General features: G+C 47.1%; 1 protein-coding gene across 1 annotated transcript; it reads left to right on the plus strand.

Annotated features, from left to right (window-relative positions):
- The first annotated feature begins 1749 nt into the window (after positions 1-1749).
- On the plus strand, positions 1750-4996 carry RTN4R (reticulon 4 receptor). Its single transcript, XM_060269820.1, has 2 exons — positions 1750-1810; positions 3546-4996. Exons 1-2 carry the CDS (start codon positions 1750-1752, stop codon positions 4979-4981), a joined length of 1497 nt encoding a protein of 498 aa, XP_060125803.1. The 3' UTR covers positions 4982-4996.
- Positions 4997-17185: the final 12189 nt, after the last annotated feature.

Here is a 17185-nt window from a genome sequence, read left to right on the forward strand (position 1 = left end):
ACATTGCACATACTTTTGTAAATCTTTAATTTTTTTAAAAAAATATTTATTTATTTATTTATTTTTATTTTTTTAATTTTTAAAATAAACTTTATTTCATTTAAAAACACATACATAAAAAACAAAACAAAAATGAAACAAAACATACATTCATCAAATAATATCAAACTGAATCAAAACATAATAAATCAGGATGAAATCATACTCAAATCATATTTAAATCATATATGAATTTTTTTTTTAAAAAAATCATTCATACAGAATTACATACTTGACAACACTGAAAGAAAAAGAGTCCCGATCCTTAAATTTATAGTAAGTTAAAACAAACATCAGAGAAAATTTAGGATCTTAAGCTCTCTAGAGCAGTGTTTCTCAACCTTTTTGGGGCCACGGCACACTTGTTCTATGAAAAAAAAATCCCGCAGCACACCAACTCTGTGCCTCCCTATATTTAGTTTAGTTTGGAGGGGAGACGCGTAAAGCATGCCACTGAAGAACTGCTGCGCGGTAGCCAGGCGGACCCACCAGGCGCAGAGCCTGCGGAGCGAGCGGGGACACGTCATAAGCAGCCTGGGGGTGGCTCGCCTCAGGCCGCCTGGCCCAAAACCGGGCCTACAAGCCTGGGCCGCCGCCCGCCTGCCTACCCACCCTTGCTCGCTCGCTCGCTCCTCCCGCCTAGCCACCCGCCGGCCTCCTTCTTCGCAAGCGGTACCTGCTGCTCAGGCGGGTGTCGCCGCCTCCGCCTCCGCGCCGCTCGGCCTCCCGTCAGAAAGGCGACATCTCTCTCCCTCTGTCGCACCCGACGCAGCGGTTGGGGAAGGCCGGCGAACGTGTGCACCTCCTCGGGCGGGCTCTCTGCGCCGGGCCTGCTCAGTCGCCGGTCGCCGCGCGCTCTCTCGCTCGGTGTCTGTCTGCGCAGCAGCAGCAGCAGCCTCTCCGCCGTCGTCCTCTTCCTCCCCCCCCCACCCGCAATCACTCACCGGCAGGCTGGAAGCGAGCGGGGGTGTGTGTGTGGGAGGAGGGAGGGGGAAGGCTGACCTCTCGCGAGAACAAATCACAGCCGTCGCGGGAATGTTCAAATTCTTGAGCTCTTGCTGTTGTTTCTTTTAAATTAGTAGAAACAACTGAAGCCTTTTTTAAACAAAATAAAAATAAAAGCAGCTAAAAAATACTCCAGCGTTCTAGAATCTGAGTAGGCTTGTTTAAACAAAAATGGTTTTAGCGTGGGCTGGAGAGAGTACAGCAAAGGCTCAGGGCGTTTCAAAGTGCGGGTGACGCCACACTAAAATATCAATTTCTTATAGATGCAGAATGGATACAGCATGGCACCTGCAACAGTGCCAGTTGTACATAAAATAAAATATGCACTTAAAAATAATTATATGTAAACCCGCACTTTTCAATGCAGTCACTAGGAAAATACATGTAATGGGATCTATCTGTTTCATAAATTTTATGCCCTGCATGATTGTAAACAAACAAACCTCAAAGTGAATAGAATAAAATAATAAAACATTTAACAACAATTTGAAACATCATCATCATTATTAAAAACCCTATAAACAAAAAGAAAAGATTAAAGCACACATCAGCATTCGAGATATTCTAGTTCTCTGGGTAGGCTGGTCTAAACAAAAATAGTTTTAGCAGTTGCTGAAAAGAATACAACAAAAGTGACTGTCGGATATCAATAGGCAGGGAGTTCCAGAGTGTGGTCACTGCCACACTAAAAGACCAAGTTCTTCCATGTGGATCCCGTATTGGTGCCAGTCCCACAGAGTGAAGTGGCTGAGGGGGCATTTGAGAGGTAAGGTGACCTCACAGGTAAACTAATCTAATTGTTAGGACGCCGACAAGTCAGTGCGCTGAAGAGCAGCAGTCAGGGCCAGATGCAGCCGAGGTATGGAATCCAGGTCAAAGCCAGCAGTCAGGGTCAGATAAAGCCGAAGTACACAGTCCAGGTCAGTCAGGAAGCCGAGGTCAGGGGAGCCAGGAGTCAAAATGCCGAAATCAGGAAGCTGGGAACAGGGTTAGTCAGGAGTCAGAATACAGGAATACACACACTATGAGTGTTTCAACTTATGCCTTCAAACGCGGCAGTTGCAGACACTGATTGACTCTTATCTTGCCTTCTCTTAAGTATCTGACTCACTCCCACGCTTTCTAGGAGCTGCAGCTGTTTCTAATTGCATCTTTCATTTTTCCGCTTGGCGTTGTAGAGCTGTGAATGGGGGGGGGTGAGGGGGCTGGCTGGTCCCCTCCCTGACTGGGGCCTGCTTCTGACCCAACTTCTCCCAGCTCTGATCTTTCTCCTTCTTCCTCTTCTGAGGAGTGCCTCCACCAGTCTTCCCCCGGCATGAACGAAGTGGGTGCCACTTAGTCAGGGGGGCTGTGCCACCACTCTTCCCCCTCATCTGTCTCGACCCTGACACTAATGTTGAGGTGCCACCTTATCTCTTATGCACCCAGTAGATCACTGGTGTCTGTGGGAGAGTTTCTCCTTTCAGTTCCAAAGATCTCAAAGTCCCCTCTGCAGTAACTCAGAGGAGCAGGGCCTTCAGTGTGACTGCCCCTATTCCGTAGAATAACATTGGTGTTGAGATACAACAGGTGGTCACTATCTGCACTTTCCGGGAACAATTGAAGACCTTTTTGTTGTGTCATGGGATGTTTCCCCATGTGTAGGGTTGCCAGACTCAATAGAGGACAGGACTTCTGTGCCTTTAATTGCCCTGCTCTCTTTTGAGTCTGGAAACCTTAAAGAGAAACCAGCAGACCCTTTGTTTAATTTCCAAGCAAAGGGTCTGCTGGTTTCTCTTTAAGGTTTCCAGACTCAAAAGAGAGCAGGGCAATTAAAGGCACAGAAGTCCTGTCCTCTATTGAGTCTGGCAACCCTTCCCATGAGTGTCCACTTCTTAGGGTTATAATCTGTTTTTAAATGTGTTTGCTGTGCTAGTGCTTTTAGCTGCTTTCGGTTATCTTATATCTCACCTTACTACGGTTTCCAGAGTTCCCAGAGTTTCCAGACTGATGGTTAAACAGCTCTGAGAATTGTAGTTCTTGGTGGGGGGGGGGGATGGAGGGCTCCTAATGACTCTCAGCGCCCATAACAAACTACAGCTGCCGAGATTCCTTGTTGGAAGCCAAGGCTGTTTAAAGCGGTATGATACTGCTATGGTGTGAATGTGGCCTACCTGAAGTGCTTTTCTTTCTCATCGTTCTCTCCCCCCCCCCCCCCCTGCTCCACATCTACTTTTGACCCAAATCAGGCCAGGACAAGCGAAAGGGTACAATGAGCTCCTCTGCTAAGCTTTATTCCTTCCTTTCCTTGAGCTGATTCTCAGGCTGGTGGAACAAAAGTAATGCCTGTGTTTTCATCAAGGTCATGCATGTTCGCCAAGGTTGTGCAGTTAATGAATTTTCCAAAGGTGCATTTTGAGCTAATGTAGGGTGATGCTGAAAAAGAAGGTGCTAATGATCTAATTTGCATATCACTCTCTCTTCTTCCTTCCCCCACCCTCCCCTTTTGGCTGTTCCTCCAGGAAGCAAACTGCTAATTTTGGTGCTGTGCTTGAACTTCCCGTCGGAAGTGGAATCCTGCCCGGGGGCTTGCGTATGCTACAGCGAACCCAAGATCACTATCAGCTGTCAACAGCAAGGACTTGGAGCCGTCCCCACCGAGATCCCCATCCAGACCCAGCGCATCTTCCTCCACAGCAACAAGATCACCGTGATCCGTTCCACCAGCTTCACCTCCTGCCGGAACATGTCCATTCTCTGGATCCATTCCAACAACATCAGTCTGATCGAACCCGGGGCTTTCTACGGGCTCGACAAGCTGGAGGAGCTGGACCTCAGCGACAACACAATCCTGAGGTCCATCAACCCTTCCACCTTCCAAGGCCTTGTCCACCTCCATACCTTGCACCTCGACCGTTGTGGCCTCCTGGAGCTCTCCACGGGGCTCTTCCGGGGGCTATTCTCTCTGCAGTACCTCTACCTGCAGGACAACAGCCTGCAGAACCTCCTGGATGACACCTTTCTGGATCTTGCTAACCTCACCTATCTGTTTTTGCACGGGAACAGAATAAAGAGTTTGTCAGAAAACGTGTTCCGGGGGTTGATCAACCTGGATCGGCTCCTCTTGCATCAGAACCGGGTGAGTGTGATCCACCGTAGGGCTTTCCACGACCTGGGCAAAGTGATGACCTTGTACCTTTTTAATAACAACCTGACGGTGCTGACGGGAGAGACGATGGCTCCCTTGGTCTCCCTCCAGTACCTCCGCTTGAACGGCAACCAGTGGGTTTGCGACTGCCAAGCCCGGTCACTCTGGGATTGGTTCAAGCAGTTCAAAGGGTCTTCATCGGAACTCGAGTGCCACCTGCCCACTCACCTGGCAGGGAGGGACCTCAAACGGCTGCAGAGCGCCGACCTGGAGGGATGCGTCGACTCTTTCAACCAGATCAGAACGAGCGTCTTTAGCACTAAGACCAGGACTGGCAAATTGCCAACCGCCGACCCTCCACTAAGCCCCCACGATGGCGGGCAGAAATGCTGCCAGCCGGAGATGGACAAGTCTTTTATTTATGAAGCCAAAGCCAAGGCAGGCCCATCTTCCCACAGCAGCCGGGCCTCCTCCAACAATCCCCTCAAGGATAAGGAAAACATCGCCAAAACTAAGCCCCAGGTGGAGACAGACCCCTCCAAAAACAGCAGCAACAAACAGATCAACGACTCCCCGTTTGGGACCTTTCCAAGTGCAGTGGACCCTCCACTGACCAATTTGAAACCTGAGTTCCTAGGCCCCATCGAACCTTCGACAGTCCCAACCAAAAAGAGGCAGGGGTGTTCGAAAAAGAACAAGTCTAGGTCACAGTGTCGCATGACGGCTCAGCCCACGCAAAGTACCACCTCACGGCTAATCCCGAGCCTATCGATCTCTCTGTTGGTGTGGAGTCTATTCTGGTCCTGTTGAAATGACAACAAGATCTCTCTTGTTTCCCTCCCGCCCCTTTCCTTGAGGAGTGATACTTTAATCCCAGGACTTTTGCTTAAAAAAAATAAATAAAACCATTAAAAAAAAATTCACTTCCACAAACAAGAAGAAAGTTAATCCCAGAGGTGGGGAAATACAAAACAGAACAAAACTTTGTTACACTACGAGTTAACTGGATGCCTTTATAAAAAAACAAAAAACGTTGTACATAATTTATTTGTTCCTCCTGAAATTTATGTGTTTTAATTTTTAATTATTATTATTATTTTTCTGTCCTTGGAACTGCACTTGCCCACGAGAGTCTATAGCCACAGCTGATGGTTTAAAAGAAAAAAAGAGAGAGAAAGAGAAAGATTTACCTATGAAAAAAAAAGTGAAATAAAATAGAAAAAAATAATAAAAGATGCAAATACGCCATTTTCAAAATGTTTTCCAAAGTGTTACTTGTAATTTGAAACCATCCTTGAATGATGTTGCAAGTCCCCCCTATCATTTGAGGAGGTGACACAACGATGTCATTGCGGCTCCTGCGTTTCTGATCCTTGCAGTTCAACCACCTTTCCATCTTCATTATTCCGCCATGTTTACAGGGGCATTTGTTAAAGAATGCATCCCTTTTCATCCCCTCGAGACTGCAGTATATATATATAAATTATATATAAGATATGCATTTTATTTTACTTGTGTACAAGTTCAACAATGACAAAAAAAGATATGAAATAAAGGTTTTCTTTTCTTTTTTTTGCCCCCTTTACCGTGTCCTCTGCACACACAGAGATGTGCAAACAGACAAATGTCTCACATATATGTCAATCCTGGGTTCTCCCTTTTTTGGATTTTAGCTCTAGCAGTCACCACCTGAGGCGGGCTGTCAGCTGGAAGGGAGGTGATGAATAAGGCATGGAGCTTGCCATTATGCAATCTCTAATTGGCAGCAACAAAGGATTTCATTGCACGGAACCCACTGCATTAGTGGTACGGTTCCCCTCCCCTCACAAGCTCCCTTCAGTCTCTCCTAGCATCATACATATTTCAGATGGCCCAGAATAGAAAAAGGATGTATAAACCAGGCCCCAAGCCAAGCGAGGAAAATAAGAATGAAACCTTGAGGATTGACAGGAGTTGCTGGGGGGGGGGGAGGAAAATTGGGAAGAGGTGTGTGTTCACTGTGTTATCTGCTGGATATTTATATATGCATGTGTTGTGCAGCTGAGTCATGTCTTTTGGCAGGTCTGGGGGATTTTCTTGTGTCAAAACATGCAGAGTTGACGCGCTAGGATTTGCAGCTTTCGCAGAAGAGCTAATCACCTTTGGAATCTGAACATATCGGAGGCGGTGATGCTTCCGAATGCCCGTTTCCGGAAGCCACAAGAGAGAGCTTTTGTGTTCAGGTCCTGCTTGTGGGTTTTCCTACAAGCTTCTGGTTGGACATGGGATGCTGGACTAGATGGGCCCCCCCTTTGACCTGATTCTTAAAAAAGTTTCTTGGATATTTCCACCGCTAAGCCAACTTGCTGCCATCCAGATGTTTTGGACTACAGCTCCTATCAGCCCCAGCCAACGCAGCCAGGGAGTGGATGATCCAAGCTCCGCTGGTGCAGAGATGTTGCAAAATTGCTTCTGTGAACACACACACACACACACACACACACACACACACACACACACACCTGATTGGAAACAGGCCAAACTACATTGGAGCATCAGCTACATTCCTCTTAGGTCATCGCCTTCCCCGCTGGTTATATTCATGGCAGAGGAAACAGTGATAGTGTGTACGGAAACCAGGGATCGATGAAGCTGTCAGATCTGATTTCTGCCACTTTTTCAGTCTTACATCCTCCATGCATCTGTATCAGTATGCGATTTATTTTTTATTTTATTTTATTTTTTTAAAAAAATCCTCAGAGAAATTTGTTGGCATTTGGGAATCTAACTATTGCATTTATATCCTCCCTTTTTCCCTTTCAAGGAGATCAAGTTGACATACATGGTTCCTTGCCCTTCCTCGTTTAATCCCCACAACAACAACTGAGAGAGGTAGTGACTGGGCCAAGGGACACACAGTGACCTTCATTGTCAAACGATGATTTGAACCCTGGTCCCCTAGGTTCTAGTCCGACACTCTAACCACTACACCACCCCTCTTCTCTCACACACATACACATCCATTTACCTTTTGGTCACCTTCCGCATGACTCTCAAGGTGATCTATACCTTAAAAAAAAAAACAGCTTAAAAAGAGACAGCCACAACACGGAAAACAGAAGACTTGTTAATTTTTTAATACAAAGTAGACACTGATGGCATAGACCTTTTCATCCAGCTGGGAAAGCCCATCGAAACAGAAAAGTTTTCAACTTTGTGCAGAAAGTGTTGACAGAAGGGGCCTTCTGTACCCCAACAGGAATGCTAATCCACGGAACAGGGGCAGCCACAGCAAAGGCCCTGCTCTGATTTATGGCAGGGCAGGTTTCTGACATCTCTGAACAATATTTCTCCAATAATGGTATATTAGGGGCCGCAATTTCCCCTGAAACAATGCATTTCTATTTTATGTCATGTGTGCTTTTTTTTTAACCAGAGATATGCATTATTGTGCATACTTATTTTTCTAACCAGAAAACCACATCACAAAATTCGGAGAAGTGTGAATTTCAAAGGGTTCTTTTATCAGAAAGTTTCTGGAAGTGTGAATCATTAAATGCGTGTTAAAATGGAAAGTAAATCAAACTCCTCCCTTATCCCTAAGCAGCACCTTTCGTTCCTGACCTTTGCAGGGCTGTTTGTGCTTCCTGGAAGCATCTTCTCAGGAGGAAAACTACTGATATTTAGGTGAGCTTCAGAAGAACCAAAATATGCCCATAGAAGATGTAAAGTAGCATTAAACATGACAGAACCCCCCTTCCTGCATAGGATGTGAGGTGGAAATAACCTGTCCAGTTTTGTTTGTTTTTCCACCTTTCCTCCAAGGAGCTCAAGGTACTGTACATGGTTTATTCCCCCTCCTCGTTTAATCCTTACAACAACCCTGTGAGGTAGCTTAGGTGAGGAGTGAGTGGCTGCCCTAAAGTCACCCAGTGAGCTTCATGGCTGAGTGGCCGTTAGTTTTTTGTTTTAATTTTTATTGGAATTTTATTTACAACATAACACAACCCCACCCACCCCCCAATACACAAATCCACCCTCATTAAACGTGAACATAACATGCAGTGAACATAAAGGTAAAGGTAAAGGGACCCCTGACCATTAGGTCCAGTCATGACCAACTCTGGGGTTGCGCGCTCATCTCGCATTATTGGCTGAGGGAGCCGCCGTATAGCTTCCGGGTCATGTGGCCAGCATGACTAAGCCACTTCTGGCAAACCAGAGCAGCGCACGGAAACGCTGTTTACCTTCCCGCTGTAGTGGTACCTATTTATCTACTTGCACTTTGACGTGCCTTTGATCTGCTAGGTTGGCAGGAGCTGGGACCGAGCAATGGGAGCTCACCCCATCGCAGGGATTCGAACTGCCGAACTTCTGATTGGCAAGCCCTAGGCTCTGTGGTTTAACCCACAGCACCACCTGCATCCCCTAACATACAATACAAACAACCAAATAAATGACTTCCTTTATCCTGTATCTGGCCTCCTTATTTACTTCTTATATCTTGATGAATAATTATTAAGATTTTTCTAATTACAACTTAAATATCCACAAAGTCTCCTGCAGACATTAATCAAAACAAGTCCATGTATGTATTTTATTGCACTGTTTTGTGAAGTATTCTCTGCATTTTCCCCATGCTTTTTGAAACTCTTGTCTAGTGTGATCTCTAATTGCCTCTGTTAATCTAGTCAGTTCAATATACTCTAACAGTTTATCTTGCCATTCCTTTCTTGCTGGCACAGTTTCTTTTTTCCAGTATTTAGCAATTAGGATCCTTGCCGCTCCTGTGGCATAGAGGAATATTTTTTGATCTTCTCTTGCTATGCCTGTGTCCGTTATCCCTAGTAGAAAAGCTTCTGTAGGCTGAGTGGCTGCTTGAACCCTGATCTCCCAGGTCTGACTCTGACACTCTTCTTCTTCTTTGGCAATCACTCATAGCCGAGTAAGATTGCCTTCCATGAACACGGTTTGAACAGTGAGTCCGTAAGTGACTGTGGAGGCCAATTCTGGATCCGCATGTCCTTCCACAGTGGAGACATAGGTTTCTGGGCAGGAGTTGATAACGGTGAGGGTTTGCCAAGCCTGCCTTCCTCTTAGCACGTTTCGTCCTGAGTTCAAGCGTCTTCAGAGTCCAAGACACCTTTGGTAAAGTCTGTTCTCCAATTGGAGCACTCGCAGGCCAGTGTTTCCCAGTTGTCGGTGTTCATACTATTTTTTTTAAAAAAATTAGATTTGCCTTGAGAGATTCTTTAAACCTCTCTTGTTGATCACCAGCATTGAGCTTTCCATGTTTAAATTCAGAATAGAGCAGTTGCTTTGGAAGACCATAATCGGGAATTCACACAACATGACCAGTCCAACAAAGTTGATGTTGAAGAATCATTGCTTCGACACTGGTGATCTTTGCTTCTTCCAGTCCACTAAACACTACACCACACCGCCTCTCTTTGTAATATGCTATGGGATGTCCACTGGAACATCAGCCCAGCAGATTGCGATTCATTAGCAAACACTTCCTCCAGCCGCCTGCTTCTCTGCTAATTAGGAAGTGGGTCTGGGAGCTCTTAGCAACCTTCACTGGGTTGCAGAAGTTGCTGACTGGTAAATGCTGGCTCTGAGGCAAGGCAGAAGGAGGAAGCAATGTGGTAATGAAGTCCCAAGGCAGTAGAACGAACTGCAGACCATCTTAGAAGTTATTGAGGGGAAACCACGTATACTAATACATTCAAACGTTAAAAGATATATAACAAAACACCTCCCCCCCCCAAAGCAGTGGTGTCTAACTTTCTTTTGGAGTTGCTGAGGGAGTTGGCGAGCCCTCTGAAGTCCGCGTGCCAGTGGGTGGGTACTGGCCCCCCATACTGGTTCACACGCATTCTCACATGCATTCACAGAGCACACAAAGGCACCTTTCTGCCCTCTCCTATACTATGTCTCATATATATCCGAGGGCTATGCTTTGGAGGATGTGGAAGGGAAAGAGTTGTGTGCTAGTGCTGGGCACAGACAATAATAATACTACTACTACTAATAATAATTTTTATTTATACCTCGCTCTCCCAAATCAAAACCGGGCTCAGGGCGGCTGACACCAGTAAACTTACAATAAGACGTAAAAGAAAGAAAAACAATTAAAATACGGGTTAAAATACAGTTTAAATTTAAAATTTTTAAATGCAGCCTCATTTTAAAGTAGCCCAAATCAAAACCATAAGGGAGTGTCAGAGGTTCTTGCGGCTACTCTTGAGTAATGACGCTCCACACCTGCTTGTCTTTAAGGTGTTTTTTACTGTGCCTTCTATTTACAGTGCAAAGTATCTGGAAAACATGTCTGCTTAGTCTGAGTCAGAACCTCGCAATGGCTTCCTTCTGTTTCGCGCCCATCATAACAGCTTGGGAACCCCAAAGCGCCTCCCTCTTGTCCTACGGGGTGCCGTATGCCTCAATTCAGGCATGGGGGGGGAGGGCCGTCCTTCTGACTGCTCTCCTGTCATTTCCTCCCCAGCTGCCTCCCTCTCTACTCGGTGTTGAGGCTCTTTGACGCTGCTAGAGCCTTGTCCCTCCCTCTCTGCTTCCTTACTCCTGTAATCTGATCCGCTACTGGACTTACTGCTCTGAGAGGAACTTGACCTGATGAGGGGGGGATTTCCCTATAAGCCCTCCCCCTTACAGGGAGGAAAACATAGGGGTCAGACTGAGTCCAGCCCAAAGGCCAGGCGGAACAGCTCCGTCTTGCAGGCCCTGATGTCAAATCCTGCAGGGCCCTGGTCTCCTGGGAGAGAGCGTTCCACCAAATCAGGGCCGGTACTTTAGCTGAGACCAATCTAACCACCTTATGGCTTGGGAACTCCAACATGTTGTTATTTGTGGACCTTAAGGTCCTCCGTGGGGTATATCAGGAGAGGTGGTCCCGTAGGTACAAGGGACTAAACCTATCCAAGGCCCCAAATCACCCCCAACAATAACAATACCAATAATAATAATAGCAGCAACAACAACAACAACAGGATGTCCCTATTTTCATTGGAGAAATGTTGGAAGGTATGGAAGAAGCAAGTTGTTGCGCTCAAGTCCTGCTTGCAGATTTCCCAAAGGCATCTGGTTGGCCACTGTGAGAACAGGATGCTGGACTAGATGGCTAATTGGCCTGATCCAGCAGGCTCTTCCTGTGTTCTTAACACCCAGGCTGGATCCGGCCCTGAATCAATTGGGCAGGGGTTAATGTTGAATGTCAGGGAACACTTTGGCCCAACAGACCCCTGCAGGTGGCAGGTTTGGGTCCTCCACTTGCCACCTGGCGAACACACACACACACACACACACACACACACACACACACACGGCCCAACTGAGCAGAATGGAATCCTCAACAGCAGGCAGGCACCCCAACTCTAGGGGGGTCTTCAGTCCCCTCAATATTTGCTTGAAGGGGCCCAGCTCCCCAGTGTTGAAGGGGCCCAGCGCAACATCGCAGGAGGCTACACCAGCCTGCACGGCATTGGAAGACGCGTATGACATCACACAACATGTGTCACACACGTGACATCACATGCGAGTGTTGCGCATGTGATGTCATATGTGTGTGATGTACACAACAACTCTTCAAGCTTGCGGGCAGCCTGGCGCCTCTGCCAGCTGGTGAGCAGACGGTTCAAACCTGTTCATTCTCTCTCTCTCTCTCTCTCTCTCTCTCTCTCTCTCTCTCTCTCTCTCTCTGTGTGTGTGCGTGTTCCCCTGCTCTCAGCATGCTCTCAGGCATGCTCAGCCAATGTTCATTCACTCCACCCAGACCCCGCTGAGAGCTCTGGATCCTTTCAAGGGGTCTGAGCTGCTCTACTTGCAAAAATGCACATATTAGGCAACATTACGTGCTCAAATGTGTATGTTAGAGAAATGTGCAAGAAATTGCATATGGACTTTTGTGCTGATTTCTTTTCAGGCAAACTGATACAGAAATGATCTGAACCCGGGTCTCCCAGTTCCTAGTTTGATACTCTAACTACACTAGTTCGACACTACACTACACTACACTACACTACACTACACTACACTACACTACACTACACTACACTACACTACACTGGCTTTTGCATGCAAGGCAGATGCTTTGCCACTGAGCTATGGCCCCATTCGCTTTCCTTTGGTATAAGGTATTTCCTTATGATCCAGAACAGAAGTTATGGCATCCGCAGCACAGTGTACAAAATTCAGAAATGGATTTTTTTTAAAAAAAATAAAAAATGAAGAGGGGAGGCCTTTGAGTGCATCAGTTTCATTTTGGGACCAGATCATTCAGGACGCGGGGAGACATCTGGATGACGAGATCTCATCCAGAGATGAGATCTCCTCATCCAGCCATGTTCCATCCAGTCTCATCCAGCCATGTTCAAATATATGAAAGGATGTCATATGGAGGAGGGAGAAAGATTGTTTTCTGCTGCTCCAGAGAAGCAGACACGGAGCAATGGATTCAAACTTCAAGAAAGAAGATTCCACCTAAACATTAAGAAGAACTTCCTGACAGTAAGAGCTGTTCGGCAGTGGAATTTGCTACCAAGGAGTGTGGTGGAGTCTCCTTCTTTGGAGGTCTTTAAGCAGAGGCTTGACAGCCATCTGTCAGAAATGCTTTGATGGTGTTTCCTGCTTGGCAGGGGGTTGGACTGGATGGCCCTTGTGGTCTCTTCCAACTCTATGATTCTATGATCTTTGGAAGCATCTCTGATGCCTTCTCCATGAGACTTCCTCCACCACTCTGGAAATCTAGATAGCGGCTCACAATGACCCATCATCATTCTGAAACCAGAAAAGGAACAGCTGCTAATGCCCACCTCCCGCCAAACCCCAGCTTGCTTGCCTGTCTGCTTGATATGCATTCCCAGGAGTTTTTGTGTCCTCCAAGCAAAAGGTGGTTTGTGTCCATCATAAATCAACAAGCCCAAAGGTGAACAACCTCAACATATGCTCCTCCACGCAGGTGATGCGAACACCCCCACCCCCTGCTGTTTGGGCCGTCTGCTTCCCATCTGGGCGAGACATCTGTTGGATTGACAGCAGGGAATTTGCCTGATCTAGATAAAGTGGGAAAGGGAATGGACTCCCCCTCAAATGCTAGGATACTTAGAGGGGGAGACTATGTACGAAAAATGTGAAAACATTTCCACCTCCCATTGAAATGTCGCCTCATTTCAGAGCTGGCCCGCACATGAACCTGGGTAAGGCAGCTGCCTTGGGTGGCAGAAATGGAAGAGCACACCCCTCACTTTGCCGCCACTGCAGAAGCAGACTCCAGTGGTCCCAAGGTGGTTTATTCCAGTCAAGCGGCTCTTACCATCCGGAACGTCTTCCAGTTGAGTCAGAATTTCCCTTCTTGTCATTTGAGTCCATAGGTTTGGGTTCTACGCCCTGCAGCAGCAGGAAACGAAGCTTGCTTCATCTTCCATCTTCCAGGCCTTGGAGATGGCTATCATAGCAACTCCCAGTCTTCTCTTTTGCAGGCTAAACATACCCAACTCCCTCAACCATTCCTCACAAGACTTGGTTTCCAGACGCTTCACCGTCTTGCGACATCCTCCTCTGCACATGTTCCAGCTTGTCAATATTGCTCTTAAACTGTGGTACCCAGAACTGGGCACAGGACTCCAGGCTGGGTTTGACAAAGGCTGAAAATAGCTCAGTAATAGGTAATTTGATTTTCCCCTTGAGCTTGAATCCTGTACCAGGATTCCGACATGCATCTGGTTGGCCATTGTAATGACAGGGTGCTGGACTAGATGGGCCATGATGATCCAGCATGTGCTTCTTATGTTCTTATGATTCACCCTCCAGAGAGCTGACTGCAGCAATCCGCCAGTCCCTCTGTATGGAGCCAGACCAGAGTGTCAGGAGCTGCCTGTTCTCCTGGCCTGGACATTGTGAGAACAGGAAGCTAGAGTAAGTGAGCCAGTGGGCTGATTAGGCAGGCTGTTCTAATAATAATAATAATAATAATAATAATAATAATAATAATAATAATAATAATAATAATAATAATTTATTTATACCCCGCCCATCTGGCTGGGTTTCCCCAGCCACTCTGGGCGGCTTCCAACAGAAAAATAAAACACAGTAGTCTATTAAACATTAAAAGCCTCCCTGAACAGGGCTGCCTTCAGATGTCTTCTAAAAGTCTAGTAGTTGCTTTCCTCTTTGACATCTTTCGGGAGGGCGTTCCACAGGGCAGGCACCACCACCGAGAAGGCCCTCTGTCTAGTTCCCTGCAACTTGGCTTCTCGCAACGAGGGAACCGCCAGAAGGCCCTCGGTGCTGGACCTCAGTGTCCTGGCAGAATGATGGGGGTGGAGACGCTCCTTCAGGTATACTGGACCGAGGCCATTTAGGGCTTTAAAGGTCAGCACCAACACTTTGAATTGTGCTCGGAAACATACTGGGAGCCAATGTAGATCTTTCAAGACCAGTGTTATGTGGTCTCGGCGGCCGCTCCCAGTCACCAGGGATGTTATTAATGCTTCTGAATACCTGTTGCTGGAGACCACAGGAGGGGAGAATGCTCTTATGCTTGGGTTCAGCTTATGGGCTTTCCATTGGGGCATTTGGTTGGCCACTGAGAACAGGGTGCTGGACTAGATGAGCATTCTCATCACCTGAGGTTTCCATAAGAATGTAAGAAGAGCTTACTGGATCTGGCCAATGGGCTCAGCTAGTTCAGTATCCTGTTCTCACAGTGACCAACCAGATGTCTGTAGGAGAGCCACAAGCAGGATTCAAGCACTAGGGCACTCTCTTCTTCCGTGGCTTCCAGCAACTGGTATTATTTGCCATGATAACATGGATGCTTCTCATCAAATGCCTTAGCTGGACATGCGCTGGATATAAGCTGGGCTGTTTCAGCACAGGGAGCCCCCTGCCACCACGTCGAGGGGGACGCTAATGGGATCCAGGGATTGCCAGCTGGATAAATGCACCAGCTGTGCCCAGACAGCCCTGCATTGCAGAGGAGCAAGCGCCAGATGCAGAGCTTGCGTAAACAATGCCCATGCCGCCTGGTGAGGAGCCAGGAGGTTATGATGCAGCTGTGCCCTGCAACGGATCTTGGCCCTATGATGCTAAAAACTGAGGTGCCAGTGAATTCTTCACAGCTTGGTGCTGGCAGCCAGGGAAGAAAAACTCATCTGCTTGGCCATCAGAGCATAACAGATCCCCTGGCGCTGATGAGGCTTGTCGATTTCTGATGGGCACAGAGAGAGTTCTCTCTTCTTCATAAGAGAAGAGCACAGAGGCCACCTAAATAATTGGCAATCAGTGCAGGGAATGGGGAAAGATTTGTTCACACAACAGAGCAGCCCCTTGCAGATTTGGTGTGGAGCAAGTAGACAGAAAGCAGTCTTTCTCCCTCTTCCATCACACTAGATCTCATGGGCAGGCAATGAAGTTGAATGCTTGGAGTTGCAGAAGATGTTGGTAATGCTCACGTTCTTAACATACCTGCCAAGTTCCAGTCTGAGAAATAAGGGACCGGACCGGAAGTAGCAGACCAGAAGTAGCGCTGCCGACATTTTGGAACTGGGCGGAGCATGCTCAGAAGCGACTTTTGATGCTGCTTTGCCCAGTTCCAAAATGGCTGCCGCGCCAGAAGTCGCACTGCAGCCATTTTGGAACTGGGCAGAGCTGCATCAAAATTCGCTTCTGAGCATGCTCCGCCCAGTTCCAAAATGGCCGCCACGCCAGAATAAACAGGGGGAAAACAAAAAAATCCATTTTTCCAGCTGGGAACAGCTGGGAAAACGGGGGTTTCCCGGGGAATACGGGAGACTTGGCAGCTATGGTTCTTAACCACTGAGCTACACCCTTTTCCTGTGACCACACCATTCTTCAATATCTTTCTGAAGGGGGACAGACAGGCATCATCATCTCTGCTTCCTAAGGAGTTCCCATGGGCATTGCAGATGCAACGAAGCCCCAGAGAGGGATGATAGTTCGGCACAGAGTGAGAGTAATAGAATCATGGAATTGTAGAGTTGTAAGGGATCCAAAGGACCATCTAGTCCAACACCTGCCATGCAGAGAGAAGGGGATCCTGATGTCGTGATGCTGGGCGATCTTCTCCACCACCTTCTATAGACCCAACCCTTCTGCCTGTTCCTTCCATTCCCCTCTAGACCGACAGCCCAGAAGCGACTGCCTACCCCTCCCACAGAATATTTATAAGTTGTTTGGGAAAATGTCAGGCAGAGCCAGTGGTTATATTAACACACTTAGAGCGGTGGCAACTCGCGGAAGCTATCTGATGTGATTTTTAGTCAAAGTGCTTTTTATGTAATGGTTACAATTGCTTACAAATCCCTGTGACATTTTTTGTTGTTTCTTGACAAACAGCCGCTCAGCTGCCTGACAAGGAAACCCGCATCAATCATTTTTACTAGTTCATTAGAGCTTCTCTCTCTCCCTCTCTCTCTCTCTTCTTCCCCCGTTCTGTTCTTTCCTCCACCATCAGAGCACAGAATTAACACCAGATTACAGTACCTGGAAGGCAGAAGCTCTTGATGCATAGCAATGAGGGCAGCCTTCTGAAGTCAGATGGGCAGAGGAGGGGGGGGGGAATCTGCAGTAATGAACAGGAGGTCGCAAACACTCTTTCCCCTCATTTTCTCCAATGTTTACATGAGTTTTTAAGATGCTGGAACAAAATATTCCACATTACAGTGGGCGGAGGCGGGAGATGGCTTTGGGCCACGGTCCCATAAGAAGCACCACAAAACTTCTCTCCTACAAACCAATCTTCCCTTATAGGTCCTTGTTCCTGACATCATTAATTCACCAGCTCTGTCGGCCTCGCCTGGCTCTCTTTATTCCTTAAGGGACTCTCGTCTGCTCTACTTTCTGGCCCCTTGGGCTTTGATCTATCTTCCAAACCATGAGAGCATCAGAAGAAGATTGAGAGGTTTGGGGAGAAAGTTCCAGAAATGGAGTTAATATCCAAATGCTGGTCATATTCAAAGCAGACCACTGATATAGATGAGCATACCTAACTAATTT

This window comes from Zootoca vivipara, chromosome 17 (assembly GCF_963506605.1).
Source record: "Zootoca vivipara chromosome 17, rZooViv1.1, whole genome shotgun sequence".
Lineage (NCBI taxonomy): Eukaryota > Metazoa > Chordata > Lepidosauria > Squamata > Lacertidae > Zootoca > Zootoca vivipara.